Source organism: Melospiza melodia, chromosome 15 (assembly GCF_035770615.1).
Source record: "Melospiza melodia melodia isolate bMelMel2 chromosome 15, bMelMel2.pri, whole genome shotgun sequence".
Lineage (NCBI taxonomy): Eukaryota > Metazoa > Chordata > Aves > Passeriformes > Passerellidae > Melospiza > Melospiza melodia.
The window spans coordinates 339,570-358,710 of NC_086208.1; the positions used below are offsets into that span (position 1 = coordinate 339,570).

Here is a 19,141-nt window from a genome sequence, read left to right on the forward strand (position 1 = left end):
GCTTTCTGGGAAAGACATATTTCTTAGAGCTCAAAGGGAATTACATAGCTCAATGGAGCACATAGGCCTGCTTCAGAACAAATTTTCAGGTAGTAAACTAAACTACTCTTAGCTCAAAAAGAGGAAACCACACCCAGAATTTACAAAATTGATGTCAAAGGTCTCCAAAACTACACTAAAGGAGCCCACTTTTCAATATGTCTTTGAGCCCAGTACTCTCAGAAATGGAGAGCATTGATATGGCTTTGCAGGGACATACTGGACGATGGGGACACTTGTGGGCCAGCTCCCAGAGCACCAGCTGGTACAGCTCCTGCTTCTGTGCCAAATGACATGCATAGCTGTCCCTGCTTGCCTGGCTTTCCTGGAAATAACTACGCTTCTGCACAGCACTTAGTTATGTATGTGATCATTTCTGTACTTCACTTTGCAAACTGAGCCTTTTTTGTAGTTTGATGACATTTTTCTGCAACTGTCCTCTGCTATAGAGATATGATCTATCTTCAACATCAGGAAGTGACTCAGGAGAGAAGAACAGTCATGTTAAATGATGTCACTGTCACCTAGTGTTCCTGAAAAAAACCCCAAAAGAACTCGCTAAAGTCGGTCTGCATATGACAAATGTCATATCTAAATTGAGTGTCTACCACTTAGTCCATTTATTGGTATAAACTATGCTGGTAAAAAGTATTTGCTTTTAGGGTGTCAGAAAAACTTGTGCCTGGGCATTTCTGAAAATGCAAGGATCAGATTCTCAAAACCCAAAGGTATCCCAGCTCTCATTCTACAAGAAAATTGCTTGGTTGGACTTAAGAGTGCCTTTTTCTAGTTTAGATTACCTTCGCACATGCATTAAGTTTGGGCATCTATGAATTATTATGGGGTAACTCATTCTATCTCCATCAAAGTATCTGGATTTTAGGCATCTGTAGGGTCTCCTTAAAAGAAAAAGGTTAAGCAGAGGTTCTTTTATGTATAATTTGTAGCTACTTTGCTAAGCTCTCATCAGCCTCATCACATAATCAACTGCTCTTGAATCTCCATTACACTCTCACATTTATGTCCAGATTCAGATTATAAATAACATGGAATGCAGCCATTTTCTTACTCACATAGGCTCCACTGGGATGCACAGCCACCCAGAAATACACAGAATTTCATCACCTCATAACGCTGTCTGAAAGACTTTCTTTTGTTCTTTGCAGTGGCTCGGCTGAGAGGCAGAAGAAAAACTGACAGAACTCCCAATTCCAAATTCAGTTTGCAGTCTCACACAAACATACCAACTACCCAATAGCAAGCATTATTAATCAACTGTACCCAAACATCCTTTTTGTGATGATTCTGCAAATATAAATTCTGATTTTTGAGCATTGACTACCCCAGTAGGCTTAACATATTACTCATCTGACATTATAATATCTGCCTCAGAAGGCATATTGCAAAAATATCCAGCATTTTTTGCAGTATTTTGCAGTGGTGTTTTCACCTGTGAGTCACTGCTGACTTGCAAGCATGAACATGAATGAATGTTATGCAACTTTTACTGAATAAGCTACTGGATCAATTCACTCATCTGAGCACTTCCTGATGACATGCTGGTGTTTTCTGTGCTTTTGAATGAAAAGAAGCTTAGCAGAAGTGACAACACGTAATATTCACACATTGCAAAAAGCACGGAGAAGTGAAGAAACAGAAATAATAAATGGGCAAATAACAAAAGACCAAAACCAACACTGAAACTAATTAAACCGAGCTCAAAGTAATGATTCTGTGGATTAAACTAAGTGGAAGTGACTATGCTCAATCACAGTCACTTCCACTGGATTTAATCCACAGATTAACTGTGGCTTCTAACTTTATCATTTCTGCTTCATAGCTGGCAAAACCTGACAGAAGTCTGGTTACAGAATGAAAACAGAAGTAGTAATTATTTTATGTTTTACCTTCCCATATTTGCTGTACCTTAACTTGAATATTCTTTTCTTTGGTAAGCTTTATTCAACTTGATGTTGCATTTAAAGTAAGTTCTTGTCTTTTCTGACCATATTCCTCACCACATAACAGACACAGAACTTCATGTCATACTTTGAAGTTCTGTGATTTTCTTATGGCAGGAAATTTGCAATTCCCAGTATTCTTAAGATTTTACATCAACAGTTAGGTGTTTTACTGGTGCAGTTGCTGATTTATGATTAGATATCTCAGAACCACTGGCCATCAAACATAACTCCTTCACCTGGAAGTTTTTTCACAGTGTGTTTCAGACCACTTACCTACAGCTTGGCTCCCAATGAATTGCTCTTCTGTAAGGCAGGATGAACAGCAACCTTATGGAAATTAAAGATAGAAAGGTAAAAAAAGATAAAAAAGGAAATCAACAGCAAAAATCCTGAATGTTTAGCTGTGGGTCACCACTTCAGAGGTCTCACCACAGCAGAAAAGCAGGTCTGTATCTGGAAATGAACCAAGAATCTCATGCCCCAGCTGCAGAGGTCAGGCACACCATGGAGCAGGCCTGCTTGGTGTATTTAGGGATGTTGATCACTGTCAGATTTGATGATGACCAGCTCATTGTTGTTGCATGAAACAGCACTAACCTTGAAGTCCTCTTCTCCTACTTCCTGGCTGAAAGAAACTAAAGAAATAAACTTTTACAGTCTCATACATGACATTTTTTTGATCACAGCTGTCTCAGAGGTTGTCTGTAAGAAAGAATGCCATGAGCATAGCAATTGCAGGTGTCTACTGTGATCTGCTGAGATCAGTGCAATGTCTGACAGCTGAAGCAGAAACTGAATTTCAGCTACCAAAATTTCAGTTTGCTACTCACAAAGGAGTGCTTGACTTCTGCCTCTGGGCTTTCCAGTATGGAAGGGGTAATGCCCAGAAGCCACAGAACCTTATGAGCATGTAAGGCACCCCACGGTACCCAGTCAATGTTGCCACTTAGAAACTCACATGCATTATTTGCACACACAGTGATTTTGATGATTCTGTGGATAATGTCATTGTGTTCTCTCAAAAAAATCCATTAAAATTGATTCCGTTTGCATACAATGTCATTGCTGCTCACTTCTAAACTATTATTTCATGCTTTGTGACAGAAAAGGACTAAGCACTGAACAACAAATGCACTTCCTTTTGTTTCTCAGGTTTCAGCATTTTCAACAAAGATAAAACATTACCCAGTGAATACCAATTTCCTCATACCAGTGGAAGGAAGGGAGCCCAGCTGGGACTCTCCATTTCCCTGTCCCTTACATTGCCATACTGGTCACTTCAGTCTCCTACTGCAGAAATGAACAGCTAAAAAAAATAAACCTTTCAATCACTGCTCAATGCAAGATTGTATTTACATTTATATTAAACTCACTTTTCCACAGTACACACAACAGCACAAACTACTGTGAACACAATCATAGAACAAATCAGAGAACACCATCTCTTTTATGTTCTGAAAGTATCAAAATACGTCTTAAATGTGGTATTTTTTTTCTTTCAGAGTTTACTTTCCTAATTATACTATTATCGCGGCCATGCCAATACCTTCTCCCATTTTGTGTGCAATCATTACTTATAACATCACAATGGGCAATATTTTGGCATTTTGGATTACTGTCACAACCAGTCCAGGGAGCTCAGTGACAGAGCACACTGCTTTCACTAGAGCTTACAGTGCTTTCTCAGCCCTCCAAAGCTTCTTGCTGAGTTTCTGAAATGCCAAAGTTGCTGACTTACAGGTAAACATGGCTTCCTGACTTTTTTAATATTTAAGCCTTACCTCCACCTTCTGCAAAAGTACTGCTAAATGTAAGCCACTAGAGCACTTTTATTATTTTACCAAGTCTTTAACAACTGGAGACTTATTAATGTTGATACACATTCAAGCAATTATGTGATGTAACACAGTGATGTGTCCAAATTCAAATGAGCTAAAGGGATTCTGAAGATGAGGCTAAACATCTGATACTCATTCTTTTACTGAGACAGCAGGATGCCTGGTAAAAACAACTCTGGGCAAGCATTCAGGGGAGAGTGTGGCTCACTTGTGGCAAGAACCTGTTCATTGCCTCCTTCTCTTCCTATCTTCTGCCCTTCTGAATTATTATTAACCTGATACCAACAAAACAGAGTGTTACGCAAGCTTATCGTTGAGAAAGCTGCAGGCCATAGGCTTTATAATTCCATCCCCTTTTATTCCCTTTTCTTTCCAGAGCCCCCCTAAAACCATGAAACCAGTAAGGAAAGCATCAGTTACAGACTGATAGATTCTGTCAAAGTATAGGATTGTGGCTACAAGTACTGCAAGAACAAAGGCAGAGATAACTGGTATTTTCCGTTTCCTTTTTTCCTTGTTTCTTCTGCTTTATTGGAAAAGGAACTGTTTACATACACAAAATAAAATGAAACTACGTCTTTCCATCTTACAGATGCTTTGTAGGAACTGAAACAGGGAGAGCAGCTATGTGGCCTTTTCCTTTCCCTGTTCTCAAACAGAGCTTCCTGAGAGGATATAAAATAATGTTACTTCCCTGAAGTCCACAGAACTCAGGTAGCTTACACTTCTTGCATCTTACTCACTGGATCTAAAACAGAAGTGTATGAAAAGAGAAAAAATTACTGAGCAAACTCATGCAGGCAAAGTGCGGATGAAATATCTACTACTATAAATAAATAAAATAAATATAAATAAACTGCATGTTTAGATCTTACCATGTTCTTCAAAATAGTAAACTAATTTATCTCAGATAAAATTCCTCATATTTCCCACTCATAAAATTCTTCCTTCAGACAGCCCAATTTTGTATGTTGCAGTCTTTCACTATTATTTGGTTTACAGTAAACTTTTAATTGTAATAACAGTTTTTGCACCAGTTATAAAAAATGTTGCTAGAGCTCAATTATTTCTTTATTTTGGCCATGCCATCAGTCTGGCATTTGTAGAAGGACTTTATTCTGTTTAAAGTTCCTGTTAACAGACTCCGTAAAAGTATTTTCATTTCACAAAGCACTTTAGAGTTCCTTATTCCTGTAAATTAAAACAATAAGCTATTTTGGGAAGGGCACAACAGGGTGGATTCCATGTAAAATTATTCTGCTACTATGCACTTGTAGCTAAACAAAACTCTAACTGACGTAATAAGAAAGCAATAAATGTTAAAAACCTCTGCCAAAAAACAGGCTGTATTTCTTGAGAGGATAGAAAAATAGTGCCATAACAGAGGGAAAAATTCTCACCTTAGTCTGTGTTAAGAACACATCAATAATATACTGAAGTAAGAAAATAAAATAAGAAGGTAGGATCTATTTTTATTACTTTTTTTGTAATCTCAGTTTCAAAATTCACCTTCTTTGGTAAGAACAAGTCAGGTATAAGATGTTCAACACAGGTGAATTCAAGATTTACTGTGTACTTACAGAATTCACTTTTCCAGTCAATCAGAAAAAATAACATGCAAAAATTATCCATGAACTAATATATATCATTATAAGAAGGAGTTGATCAATGGCCACAGTATTCTGTCTAGTGATTTTCCACAAACTGTTTTTGTTCTAGGGATCTCATGTAACAACTGAGGTTCCCTGCAAAGCAGACAGACCCCCCTACCCCTGCTACTTACAGGGAGGTTATTTTACTACTGTTGGTTCCCACAGCTGAATTTGAGATTTGCAGTCCTGCACTGAAGCCAAAGCTGGTCCCACAGGGCAGCTGGAAATATGTCTAGGTGACAAGTACACTTACTGCACACCCTCCTGTTACACATGCAGCGATAGTGACTGTCACACTAACTGCGTGCAAGACATTACTTTTTTTTTTTACTTCTAGTGCGCTATAAGAAAGTCAGAAGTGCACTTTTGTTCATAGCTATGATTTAAGAGAGAGCAATATACGAACCCCATCTACTGAATACCATTAACTTTTCTTTTGTATTTCAAAGCTTTTCTATTAAAAGCAACCTTCATAACACTACTCTTTCCCAAATGAAGAAGGCAGCTCACAGGGCTCACCCAACCAAAGAAGGAACAAGTTCTCACCCAAGCAAACCTCCTCCCCTCAGTCCCCGCCCCGAACGCCGCAGTGCCACGTTCCCAGCCCGGTACTAACCCCAGCACACACCAGCAGAACAACGGGAGAGGCCACGGACCGTGGGGAACTTGGTACAGCCGCTGGTTTTACTTCAAAGGCACTCACTCCTACACAACAGCAGCTGCTATCAGGACAAGGCCTGAACTCAGCAGATCACCTGAAAAAGACGGCCCACCCCTCTCCCGGCCACCAGCTGTACCAGCCATGGCCCGCTCACGGCCGCCTCTGCCGTCGGGCCTGGCCGTGCACACGACGCTGCGCCGCTCTCCGCTGCCCAGAGAAGGCAGGCACGGGGCGAGCCGGGTTCTGCCCGCCCACGCCACCAACAGCAGCGGATTGTCTCGCGCAGCGCCCCCGGCCCCACGGACACACCGCCGCCCGCACGGCGCGAGCCGCGCGAGCACCTGGACGAGGGCAGCCTCGCACCTCACAAGGGCCTTCCCCATTGGCCGGCCGGCCCCGAGGGGGCCGGGGCAACCAATCACAGCTCTCGTCTCTGCCGGCGGGCAGGCGGTGAGGGCCGCGCTGAGGCCGTGAACCCCTGAGGGCTGCGAGTTCTCTGCCGCCTGTGGCAGCGCTTGTGTCCGGCCGGGGAGCGGCCACACCGGCCCTTCCGACCCCGGGAAAGCCAATGCTGCACAGCGGGAAAGATCTCGACCTGAACAGCGCGCGATAGGGTGAGAGAGCGTCGAGGAGAGGCGGTAGGAGAGGGGCCCAGCGGCGCTGAGGAGGTTGTGTGGGCTGAGGGCACAGAGAATAGCAGGGAGCCTCTAGAACCCCCCATCAGAGCCTGCTGGTGGTTGGCAACCAGAATAGTCCAGATCTCCCTTTTACTATACATTTTCTGATCGATGTCCTTGATCCCAGAGTTAAGACTGAGAACTTGTGCTTAAGTATTGCCCTTTCCTCATTTCTCTGAAAACGGCCCCTGTTTCTTCTCACGCTGAAAGAGCTGCAGGGTTTCTTCTCAGAGTCTACTACTAAAGAACCTCCAGGTAGGTCTGCTTAAGCAATTCTTCTCTCTCAAGAAGGAGGCTGAGCTTAAGCACAAGTAATATTTCTTTTAATGATATTTTCCACAGAATTCCTTTTTCATCTAACAGGTAAGTCCCAAACTCAGCCTTTTTATTTGGAAATGTATTAACATTTCCTGCAGATCTGCTCAGAACAAATGGTATAGTACGGTATGGTTGCATCAAAATGTTCTGTCTCAATTCAGCATTAAACCACATCCTCCTGTTCTGGGTGTACCTTATTTCTCTCTTTGCTACAGAGACTGCACCACAGGCTGCCGTGTTCTGAGCAGACATGGGGGCACTGTGGCTGGTTATGCCATGAACCTGGCCCTGAGGGGCAGTGCTGCATGGGGACATAAATTCCATTTTTTCACAAAGCACACTGGTAACATAAGCAGTCTTTACTCCTGAATGTGGTATTCTCACATGTATGAAACCAACTTTTTGCTCAACCTAGCAGCAAAACTGTTTGGGTTTCTGGAACAGATGTTCACTTCCACTCACACTGCCTCAAACTCCACAAAACTTTTCCTCCAGAGAGAAGGACTTCCAAAGCAGCCCTTCTCTGATCATCTCTTGTCTCAGAGAAAAAAAAGTCTTTGCTAAAGACATGAATTTTATAGGAATTACTCTGGAGAAACATGTTCCAGCAAAAGGCAATAGGTGTCACAAGTGCTTTCAGATCTCCATTCAGATGCATTTCTTTTTCTCGGTAAATTACACATACAACTCCTTGATTCAGGCATTAATCTCTATAAAACTGGTCGAGCTGTATTTTTTACAAGAGCATAATTATGAAACCCAAGTTATTAGCGTTTGTACTTTTAAATAATTCCGAGGCTGCGGAGTGCTAGAGTTGTGATAGGAAGGTGATTCCAAGTGTGTTCCCTGGCAGTTAATTAAACCTGTCACAACCCATTAAAATCCACACGCGAGCTCCATCTGTGGAGCTGCGGACCAAACCGTGCAGCCTCACTTCTTCCTGTCACTTGAGCCAGTTCCAACTTCACCACGTTTTCATCTTGTAAAGTTCAGCGCCTGTTAAATTGTCCCTCGCAGCGCCGCTCTAACACGGCTGTTCCCGAATCGCTCGCGTCCGTCAGAGCGCGCGCGGGAGGCGGCCCAAGGCGCGGGAGCTTCCCGGCCGCGCCCGGCGCCGGCGGAGGGGTCCGCGCGCGCCGCCCTGCGCGCTGCGGCCGCGCCGGGGGCGGAGGGTGCCGGCCGCGCGCGCCGCCAGCCAATCGCGCGCCTGCTCCCGCCGCCGGGCGCTGCCCCCCACGCGCGCCGCCCACCTGCTGGCGCGGGCTGCGGCCCCGCGCTTACGTCACGCCCAGATGTTCCCCAGGCCACGCCCCGCGGGGTCCGGGCGGCTCCGGGCAGCGATAACGGGGAGCGCCGGGTCCGCTGTCACAGCGCGATGGGAGGGCTGCGAGACCGCATCGCCAGCTCGTTGCCTTCTTGAAAAACGGCACTGATCCATGCTCCGAGCAACAAGCTGCCAGTGCCAGGATCTATCTGCTGTTCTTTTTCTCTTCCATTGGACCGCCAACGCTTTTTCGATTTAGTGACAAGCTGGGTGTGATCGTCACGAACAAAGTGTGGGTTTGATGGCTGCGATATCAGCCTTTACTCCTACAAACCGATCCTAAGAAATAAGGGAGGGAAAAGTCTGCTTGTGTAATCTTTTTAAAAAGGGGAAGAGCGCTGTTGTGTTGGGTTTGTTTTTTCTTTTTTTGTCTTCATCTGTTTGGATTTCTTTTTAAACTTATGAAAAATGGCAACAGCAGCATATGTGGATCATTTTGCAGCAGAGTGCCTTGTTTCTATGTCAAGTCGTGCTGTTATCCATAGTCCTAAAGGGGAGCCTGATCCCCAACCTGATGCAGCAATATTTCCTTCATCCAATGGAGAAGATAGACGGGAAGTCAGAGAAACTGGGAAAGACAATGGATCATCATTACTTGTGGTAGCTAGCATTTTAGCAGATCTGAACCAGCATGTCCCAAACTCACCTGCTCTAAGGACGGAAAAAACAGAGACGCTTGATGTAACAGAACAAATACACATTTCTATTGCTCCTGAGGAGTTTGGGGAAGAAAGTCTGTCTTCAGCTGGTAAGAGCGGAGGAGAAAGAGCAGCCACACCTACTAGCCTGGCTGCAGTAACTGAATCAAGCCCCAGACAAAAGAACAAACGCATAAGAAGCTGGACTGACCCTGGATCACCCCAGAAAAAGCACAAATGCCACTATGTGGGGTGTGAAAAAGTTTATGGCAAATCTTCCCATCTTAAAGCTCATCTAAGGACCCATACAGGTTAGTTATAATCCAGCCAGAGATTTATTTGTTACAGCTTGGTAATTAAAATGAAAAACAAAACCAAACAAACTTTTATTTGGCCACTGTTATGGTTTCACCTCTCGGAACTCAAGCTCGGGAAAACCAAACAGCAACAACAAAAAAAAACCCTCTGGGAATAAACCCTTACTGGGCATAGATTCAAAGCTAATGTTGCCCTTTTTTGTTAATGTCTTAGGGAACGGCATGCGGGTCACCTGTGTGGATTGTACCAAGCTGTAATTTTTAGCTGCTGGCCTTCTTGTTCTGTGTGTCTTCTACTTTCCATTACAGTACTTCTTACCTCCCCATTTTCCCTACTCCCTGCTCCAGTCCCTCTCTTTATACCAGCTTATCACTTCCCATGCAAGTATCAGTACTCTTGATATTCTTAAATTAAATGTTCTAGAGGCACCTACATGGCTGTGTATCTGTTTCTTTTTTCAGCAGACACTTTGGGAAAGCTAGAGTAAGCAGAAGGTAGATGAGAGGCTGAACACGAGTCGCAAGGAGACACCATGAGTGAGGAGAGAGGGGGATATAGGCAGTGTCTAAAACACTTTTGGCAGCTGGGTAGAACCAAATTCAAAAGAAAAAAACATTTGAATGCAGCCAGTAACTTGTACTCATCAGTGTTCAGTGCTTACTTCTTGCTGAAGGCTGAGCACTTTTTTTGTTGCTACTGTAATTTATGAGACACACCCACAGAAAAAGTGGAAGTCTTGCAAGCCTTGAGAAAGTTGCACTGAAAGTATTCGGAGGGCCATCTTGAAATAGGCCCCATGACTTGCCACACCTCATGCCTCTGCCTGGTGCTGGGAAACAGAATGGCTTCCAGTCAGAAAGGGGACACCAAAAATTGAGGAGCCCAGTCTCTGCTGAAGGCACCAATCATAGCACATGTGTGGAGGCACCGCACCGACTAGAGCAGACTTGTGCAAGATGTTCCACTGAGTAATTTCAGATGGCAAATTAGTTTGCTAAGATGTATGGTCAGTTCTCTTAAAAAGAGCAGTAAGAATGAGATCCTCAGAATTAAACATGACATAACTCCTGAGCAGTTTTAGCTCTGAGGTGTCAGCCTCACCCATGCTGGCCTTACTTTCCGTGTGCCTTCAGCTTTTCCTGTCCTGAGATAAAGTAAGAGCCAGTCTAATTTGATGGTATGCTTTGCTCTCTGTGGGAGAGAAGAAAGCCCCATCAAATGTGAGCATATGGATGGACAATTCCCTGTGGCACACAGCCAAAGGAACAGTGTGTTCCTGGCACCCCAGGCAGCCTGTCCTGCTTCGCACTGTGTAACTGCTTTTTGCCGCCTTGGGAGTTACACAGAAAAGGTGTTTCCACTTGGCTTGCAGGGAATTGTCTCCATTAATTTTCAGTTCTTTTGCTTTCTTATTGCTGGCATTTGCCATTGTCCTGAAAGGGGAAGATAAATTTAGCAACGTTTCTGGGTTTCCAAACCAACCAGAGACCAAGAAGGGGAACTCCAGCCCCTGATAAAGAGAGAAGGGCTGGGCATGCCCGCCCTGCCGGGAGAGGAGGGAGGGCAGGGCCGGCAGGGAATGTTGCTCCAGGCTGCCGGCAGAGTGGAGTCATTCGGGGACGCTGGCTCGCCTCCAAGCTCTCTCTTTTTTTTTTTTTCTCTTTTCCCTTTTTTTTTTAACTCTTCATTTCCTGTATTTTTTCCACGACTGTAGGGCTCAATTTGTTATTGCTGTACTAATGGCACTAAGAGAGCACATGTGTGTCTGAGAGCTAAAGGAAAAGCAGGGAAGGGACTGTTTTTGCCCAGGGAGTGGCAGGACCCTCAGGGACTACAGCTTCTTTGTTTTCTTTCGTCTCCAGTGTCTGTGTGGGAAGCTTTAAGCAAAGCTGTCAAGTTTTCCTCCTCACTGGCAACAGGTCTGTCTCTGTTTGGATTGAGTTTTAAACAGGCTTAAATGCCTCTTACTCTCCTTGCAGAATATTTTCTAAGATGTTTGCATTTTTTTTTTCTGTCTTTAAAATAAATTGTTACAGCCTTGAAAATAGTTTGTAAGACAATAAGAGTTAAGCTAACAGAGAAAGTGATCGCTTCCAGCATTGGTAAATGATTGCTCTTACAAACACGTTGGTGTTTTACTGCTTTAGAGCGAGGGCTTTGGGTCTTCTCTGCTTTCTAGTCATCCTAAACTAGTCAAGTAATACATCAGTCTGCCCAGCTGTCAGATAGACAGGGTGATGGCTATCCACCTCACAGAGCAGTGGTGAAAGTGCCCCAGCTACACATGGAAGCTGCTTTAAACACCGATCCAACTAAGTCCCAGCCATGTTTGCTAAGAGTGGTCAAAACTTCTGCTATGGAGCAGAACTTCTTCCATGTGCTGTAAGACTAGATGAGCTGGTATTTAGGGGTGACCTGAAGGCTGAGGACAGCACTGCAGGCTAGAAGATAACAGATGATCATGCAAGAGATACTTGAAAAAACAGTTTATGATCTGCTTTAGAAACTTGCTTGTCCTTGTCTGATACTTTGCTGAAAAAGTAAAGGTTTTGGTCTTCATGGTGTGAGGAAGGATAGACCAGATGCTTGAGCTTATGTCAAAGAGATAAAGAGCCTTCCAAGTACTATTGTATCAAATCCAGCCCACATTGATAGGGACTGAGAGCTGGTACAATTTTCCAGCTGTTTGGTGCTCTGTGTGAAATCCTTCTGATAATTATAGCCAGATATCAGAGCTTATATACATGAAGTAAAAACCATAGTGCAGAGGATGCTAATTCTCCTATTTAAAGCAGAAGAACCAAGATGGAAATGCCAAGAGCATCTGCTTTTTGTTTTTAGTACTCCTATTAGGACGAAATGTGCTGGAGCAATCCACAGTTTCTTGTGAGCTTTTCTGTACATTACTGGTTAACCTGTCTCAGCCTTATGAATACTTCAGCTTTATTACACTGGAAACCCTTGAACCAGACAAAAAAAAAAATCACCAAAATCTTCTGTGTTCTCTCCACCAACTTTCAAAGTTCCCATCCCCCTATGTTTCTTTTCATGTTTATGTTTTGTACTCTAGTCTCTCACTGAATGTCCTGGAGTTCAACATGATCATCAGCCACAAAGCCCTTGAAGTTTTAATGTTTACCAGAAGGTTATATTTAGTGTCAGTGGGTAGTTGTCAAGTTCAGATACTTTTCTTGTGGATCTCAGAAGCTCTGTTGTGGTCCATAGAGGCAGCACCCCCATTTATCCTAAGCTATACTGACTCCACTGATAAAAAAAAGATTTTATTGATGCATGGATTTTAAAAATCCTCTCCACTGAGAAAATTCCTAAACACAAAGGACTTACAAAAAGTGACATAAATAATTCACATGACAGAATTCCCCTTCATCTGAGCAGGTTTTCAGTGCAAAGGTTTTCAGCACATTTTCTGGAGTTACTGGAAACCAGTTAGTCTCTTGGTGCACCAGTGGTAGAAGGGAGACAGTACAGAGCCTAACAGAAGTCTACAGGCTACAATCTTACAGAGTTTTGTCCAGGACCACTGTGTTCTGAGAGACTGTAGAGAGTCCTGGCTTATTGCACTGTATTACACATTTATACATAGAGAAAAAACAATGGCATTTTGAGCAGGAATCACAAGAATCTTGTGCATTGCAGCTCCCCACCAAATCGTTGGGACCTCTCAAGATGTTAGCCATCCTCCATTAGCACACCATCACCATCAGGAATGCAGAGAAAGCATGAAATAAACTTTAATTTAACTCCTTTAAACTGTCCCTCTAAACTTAACTAGTTCTAAGCACTAAGCAGCACATCATAACACAGAAACAGCCTTTCAGTCAGTCATCAGAATTAAATGAGCCTGCACAAATTAGCAGAAGTTAAGGAGAACTGGGCACCAGTCTCAGCCTGGAGTCTTAGTAATTGGTATTTGAAAACAATCTGAGAATAAAGCAATCAGACCTTGCTGTGTCAAGTATGACAAGAGCATAACAGTTGGGCTGGACAAACAGGAGGAGTATATGGTCTGTGTTCAGGCTGGTAAAGAGGCCTTTATGTAAAGTACAAATTACCCGTTTTAAATAGAGGTTTGGATTTCACTTTCAGTTCTAGTAAGTCTGATTTGGTCACACTGTGTTAATTCAAAACAAAACAGTAAAGCACAGCTTCCCTTAAGTTGTGAATAAAGATGCCATCCCTGTATGTGGAAACTAATTAACCAATGGAAGAAACAAGTTTTTCTATCATAAAAATAAACTTTATCTTCTGTTTTAGCACCTGCCAATTACCAGAACCATAGCTAGTTAAATAAAAACCCATGGACTAGACCTGGCTGAGGTTTCTTTTAGCTTGTCCCTAGGCACACAGTGACTCTTGAAGGCATATATGTGTAGGTGTGTAGCAGGTAGGCAGTGTTGGTGAAGACCCAATGCTTTGAAGGAAAAGATTACAAGAGAAGAAACTCAACCTAGGGCCTTCTGTGCTACTCAAGAGCAGTGCAAAGGAGAACTGCAGACAGCTCTTGTCTACAGCAGGATGAAATGAGTGGTGCTGGTGCTTGAATCCTTCCTCCTGAGCTGCCAGTTTGGCTGCTCTGCATACCGGGACTTACGGAGGGCTGCACTCCCTCTGGACAGGATGCCAGAGGAAATTGAAAAGGCCTTTCCCCAGCAGAGATTTCCCAAAGGCAAAAAGACTAAATGAATTTGTCCTTCTGCTTGTTGGGCCTCCTGGGTTTGATTTCTTGTGTTAAAAGTTAGAAACAACTTGTCGGCTCTGAATGCTTCCTTCAGTCTCATTAGCATACACCCAGATTATCCAAAAGCTGCAAGGTACCTCTAGGCTGCTGTGTCCCTTAAGTGCCTTCCACTCCTTACTTCGCTGAGTGCATCAAAACATTTTCTATACATTTTTTGTTGTTTGTTTTTTTCTGAGATGGGCCCAAATGGTGACTTCTGGGCAGATTCAAATATCAGCCTCACAAAACATTTGTCTTTCCAGCCTAAGGCGACAGCCTTCTTTTCCAGCGTTAAGAACTTCAGCAGCCTGCTACTTTTTTTCTGAAAACTGCTAATCTTAACTCATTTAATAAACCTGTATTTTTAAAAACAATACAGATTTTCAATGCATTGTTTGTGTTTCCTCTGAAAGTACTCTGCAACTGCTTTCTTACTCCCTCTAAGAAAATTTCAACATATAAAAAAAGTCAGTAGAAAACATAGAACAACTTCCCTCAAAGTCCTGTCTGAGTCTTCCCCCTGCAATGCAATTTGTCTCAAGACTAAAATTCTTATTTAAAAGTATTGATTTTAAACCTGGATCAAACAATCTGTGTTCGTTGAAGAGAGCAAAAAAATATATATGCTATAAGTTTCTTAATATAAGTCTTTGAAATAAACACAGGGCATAAACTTCTTAAAGAGTAAACAAATTTTAAAACATGTTTCAAAAGGACCTGAAGTCAGAAAGAAAAGTAGAACAATTCCTACTCACTCCTTTTATGTGGCCGCTTCAAGACTAAATAGTAAGATTCAGTTAATTCAGCTGCAAAAGAGTTAGGGCTAAATTAGTTGCATGGAGAACCCAGCTGGATGACATCTGTATTTACCACACACTTGATTAATATTAGCTGTTAGGGGGAACTACCTGTCCTGATGGTTATACAGGTTTCTCTATGAAAGGCTTCCCTTTATTTCCTTTTCCCCCTCTTTCTCCTCAGTCTTTGTGGAGATATTAATCATGCAGAAGACATAGAAATAAAGTTTCTGGTAACAACAGAATTTAGACATTGTAGGTAAAAAACATTTAAAGTAAAACTGTACTTATCATTGTTACAGCTATGTGTCTAATGAAAAATCAGAAACATCACAGAGTTCTCTTTTCATAAACCATTTTTGTTTTAGCATGGAAGTGGGACATAGGGCCAGCATAATGAAACCTATTACTATTGGAAGTAGTGAAGAGGGATGACCCTCCAGTTGCTTTCCTCAACCTAGGCACTGGTAGTAGCACTTTCCTTCTCAGTGACAAGACCTAGGTCTTACAAACAGTCGGGAATAAACTGGCAGGCAAGGTTTTTAATGAATGGACAGTTGCAATTGATTGCTGTGTTTGTATTAGAAATTAATCACAGCCCTATGGACAAGAGTGTTCAAAATGATCTGCAGAAGACTTTCCTGCAGTAGCATTTCTCTGCAAGACACTGGAAAGTTTATCTGACAGAAGTTTTGCATAAACAAACCTTTTGGTAAACTGGAATTCCATATGAAACAAACTCACAATTGGATTCCATCTGAAAAGAAGGCACCTTTAACCATTTAAAACAACTGTTCCATTGTGTTATTGTCTGGCTGAACATGCTTAGGGCACATCCAAAACCAGAAACCTGGAACTTGTTTATATTGGACATGTGGTTTCTAGTTCTGTTTTTTAAGTTAAGCATGTTCCAACTTCCCCCCCACCCCCTTCCAATCTTGGATCAGCTGTCTGGAAGTTGGTGCTGACAGAGCCAAAAAAATACTCTGCTGTTCAAATGCAGGACAACTTTTGAAGGGTCCTTTCTGTAGAATTTCTATAGGTATACTTTTTTCCCTTTGTTACCCACTTGGCTTTTATGAGGTAGATTTGCATGGGCAGTGAGATCATTATCTTGCTGTGTTCAGTTTAACAATAGCTAGACAATGTGGGTTATTTAAGTGCAGGCACTGAAGTCAGACACACATATCCTGTATTTTTCAGGTCTTGCAGATTCAGCAGATCTTAGACGGCCTCCACTTAATATAAAAGGAAAATTTTTAAAGTTCAGATTGCCACCGTTGTGGTTACTTGTAGAAAAACGACCTCAGAAGCTTTTTTGCAGCCTAAACATAAAAAGCATTTACTAACCAAGAACTTGGCACAAGTCAAATGGTATTAAAGTAAGCATATCCTGAAATGACCTCTAGTGCAAGGAAAAGATTTGCTGTAATCACTTACAGTCCTTTTGTAGTGCTCTCAGGAAATATAGGCAAAATACTGGTGACTGGGTATCTGCTGATGTTACAGTCAATGGACCAATAAGCTATCTTAGATTTATTGCACACTATATTCCTACCAGACCACTCTCTATTATTTGGTTTTAAGTTATATGAGTTTTTGGAATAGAGGACCTTGAAAAAGTCACTATGAAAGAACAGTATTGCTGCTGCATGTTTTGCATCTTTCCATCTGCCTCGGTCCTGCAGCTATCTAGAATATCCCTTGACAATGGGTGTGCTATTTATGGCCTTACTATTTTCAACAGTAGCTTTTAAAGCTGGTGAAGGAGAGCAGCAGAAATGCTAACTTTTCTAGAGTAAGATCAGGCGAGGTACAGCAGCCAGAAGTGATGTATTGAGCTTTTTTAAAGTAAACAACCGTCAGTATTTCCACTACAGGAACTTAGAATGGAGGCAGCTGAGAAAGATTAGTACATTCAGATGTTTCCTGCAAATTTTTGGTGAAATTATGAGCTGTTTGTTGATAGATCAGGGAAATATTTATTTTGCATTTTCAGGGTAAATAAATGAAATTACATTGGTAAAATTTACATACTAGACTGGGACTTTAGAGACTATTTTACATTCTTGCAAACGTCCCAGTTGAATATAGTGCTTTCCTACCTTTTTAATCTAGTAATTTAGGCCTTATTCTGGTATAACAAATAGAACAGAGATGCTGCTAAAACCTCACAGAACCATAGACTAATTTTTGTTAGTTATATGTAGGGACTTACTGAATTTTAATTTGCAATCTCTTTTAATTGCCAGCAGAAGGACTGCAGATGAGCATTAATACATAGGGGCCATGGCAGTTTTTGATTGTTCTGGTGATTGATATATTTTCCAAGCCCTGTGTAAATTGTGTGCAGCTTTCTTATGCTTTCAGAGCACTGAAAGCCCCTCAAAGCCAATGGAAATTTCCATTTGCTGTATATATGTCTATACAAGCAGTGCCAATAGAATGTTTAGCCTGACTGTGTAATAAATTCAGGATGTATTTGTAAATATGTCTTCTGAATTCTCCTAACATGGCCAAAACAAAACTGAATTTCTTAGATACCCCAAAGGATTACTTTCAGACTGGATTCTCATTGATATATATTTTGCCCTTTATGCAAACACCATCTATTTCCTCAGCTTTCATCACTGAAAACTGCTGAATTCTTCTTGCTAGCATTTAAGAATTACTCAGACTGGCAACATTTGGAACCAAATTCTAGCTTAAATAGAAATGTATTCGCAAATATGTGGGCAACCAGAAAAGCAAATACTTTGGAATTTATAGGTACCCATACATAGGTAGGAGGTACCCTACATGTTACTAGCATAAACAGGTCTATAAGAAATGTATCAAAAAAGCTCTTTTTTTTTTTTTTTTCAAATGACAGAGGAGATGTAGAATTTGATCATGAGACAAAGTAATTCTAATTACTGATTACTAATTTTAGTAGATGCTAGGTGTGAATTTAATAGAATCAATTTTACTTCAAGCTGGATGATATGAGGTAAGACTATCTCTAGCTAATCACCTGCCACTTGTCTTAAAAAAAACAACTCTCAGTGTCCCTAACAAGGAAACACACAGGAGGGTTTTTAAGCACAGAATCTTGTGTTTCATTGGGAAAGAAACCTCTTCCTAACCCACCACCTGCAAATATAATATGCATATATATCGCATTGCATTAATAATACACATAAAAGTGGGTTTGCACAGTTAAATATAACTTCTAGTGAACCCTGATTCTGATTCTGCCGCTCCTCCATACGCTGCTGAGACTTTGAAAGGGGAATAGGGCTGTCTCAGCTTGGTAGATTAACTCAGCATTGCTCAACTAGTGGAACCTGGAGGGAGAATTCTCCCTGTGCCCAAAACCTCCAGCTCTTACCCAACGCTGCAGAATCCCTTGCACTGCTGCAAGGGATTCTACAGCGCAGGTAAGAGCTGGAGGTTTTCAAATGACTGCAGAATTTGTGGGGGGTCAGAAACAGTAACCTTATGAGGAGCATAACTGAGAGTTGTGGGAACAGTGTTACTCATCATTCCTTTAGGAACTCCACAGCTTTCTTAACGTCTCATCTGCAAATGAGTTCAGATACAACACAAGATCGAGGTAACTACCATGCTGAAAGATTTACACCAGTTTTCCACATTTTCCTTCAGCTTGAGTGAGTTTTGTTGTGTTGGCATCTCCTTTCAGTCTGCAGGATAATATCATTAAGGGCACCACCTCACTGACCAAATCAGATATGATTTTAGCCAATATCTGTTGGAGCTTGGAGTGCAAATGGAGCAGTGTAACTTCTGGGGAGCCATTTTAATTAAAAAGTGTCATTGGTCACTTTCAGAGAATGAAGTGGTCAGGCAGATGACAATGTTATCTTTGCTGTGCTCACTGATGTAAGCAAATATTGTACAACAACTGGCACAAACGTTTTACCATGAACCTTGTCCCAGACTCTATAACTGGGACGTGCAGATGAAATGTGTTTAGGAACACGACTGTCAGATACCTTATACTAAAGTGGTAATTTACAAAGCTCTAACTATATACTGCAGAGACAAAAGTGTAATGAGAAACAGCTTTTAAACACTGCTTGTCAAAGTACAGATGTTCAGCACCAGTATCTTCTAAGAAAAGTTTCAGTCAGTCCCCAAAGGGGTGTTCTTAAAAAAAAAAAAAAAAAGGCAACGA

General features: G+C 41.9%; 1 protein-coding gene and 1 long non-coding RNA gene across 7 annotated transcripts in view; one reads left to right on the top strand and one right to left on the bottom strand.

The window, feature by feature from the left end:
- LOC134425055 (uncharacterized) overlaps positions 1-6,346 on the bottom strand; it is a 30,522-nt gene extending 24,176 nt beyond the window's left edge. For 2 of the 6 annotated variants that reach the window (XR_010029590.1, XR_010029585.1), the window contains exons 1-3: positions 6,110-6,346; positions 2,433-2,638; positions 2,277-2,330 (exon numbers count right to left, since the gene is read on the bottom strand). This is a non-coding gene — a long non-coding RNA (uncharacterized LOC134425055). Of the gene's footprint in view, positions 1-1,112; positions 2,331-2,432; positions 4,590-6,109 lie in introns of all 6 variants that reach the window. The other 4 variants (XR_010029587.1, XR_010029588.1, XR_010029589.1 and 1 more) reach the window with 4 other exon arrangements.
- A 2,123-nt stretch (positions 6,347-8,469) lies between these two features.
- The window catches only part of KLF13 (KLF transcription factor 13), a 33,083-nt gene continuing 22,411 nt past the window's right edge, over positions 8,470-19,141 (top strand). The window contains exon 1 of the mRNA XM_063169242.1: positions 8,470-9,422. Coding sequence (XP_063025312.1) covers positions 8,882-9,422 — 541 coding nt within the window. The 5' untranslated portion in view covers positions 8,470-8,881. The remainder of the gene's footprint in view (positions 9,423-19,141) is intronic.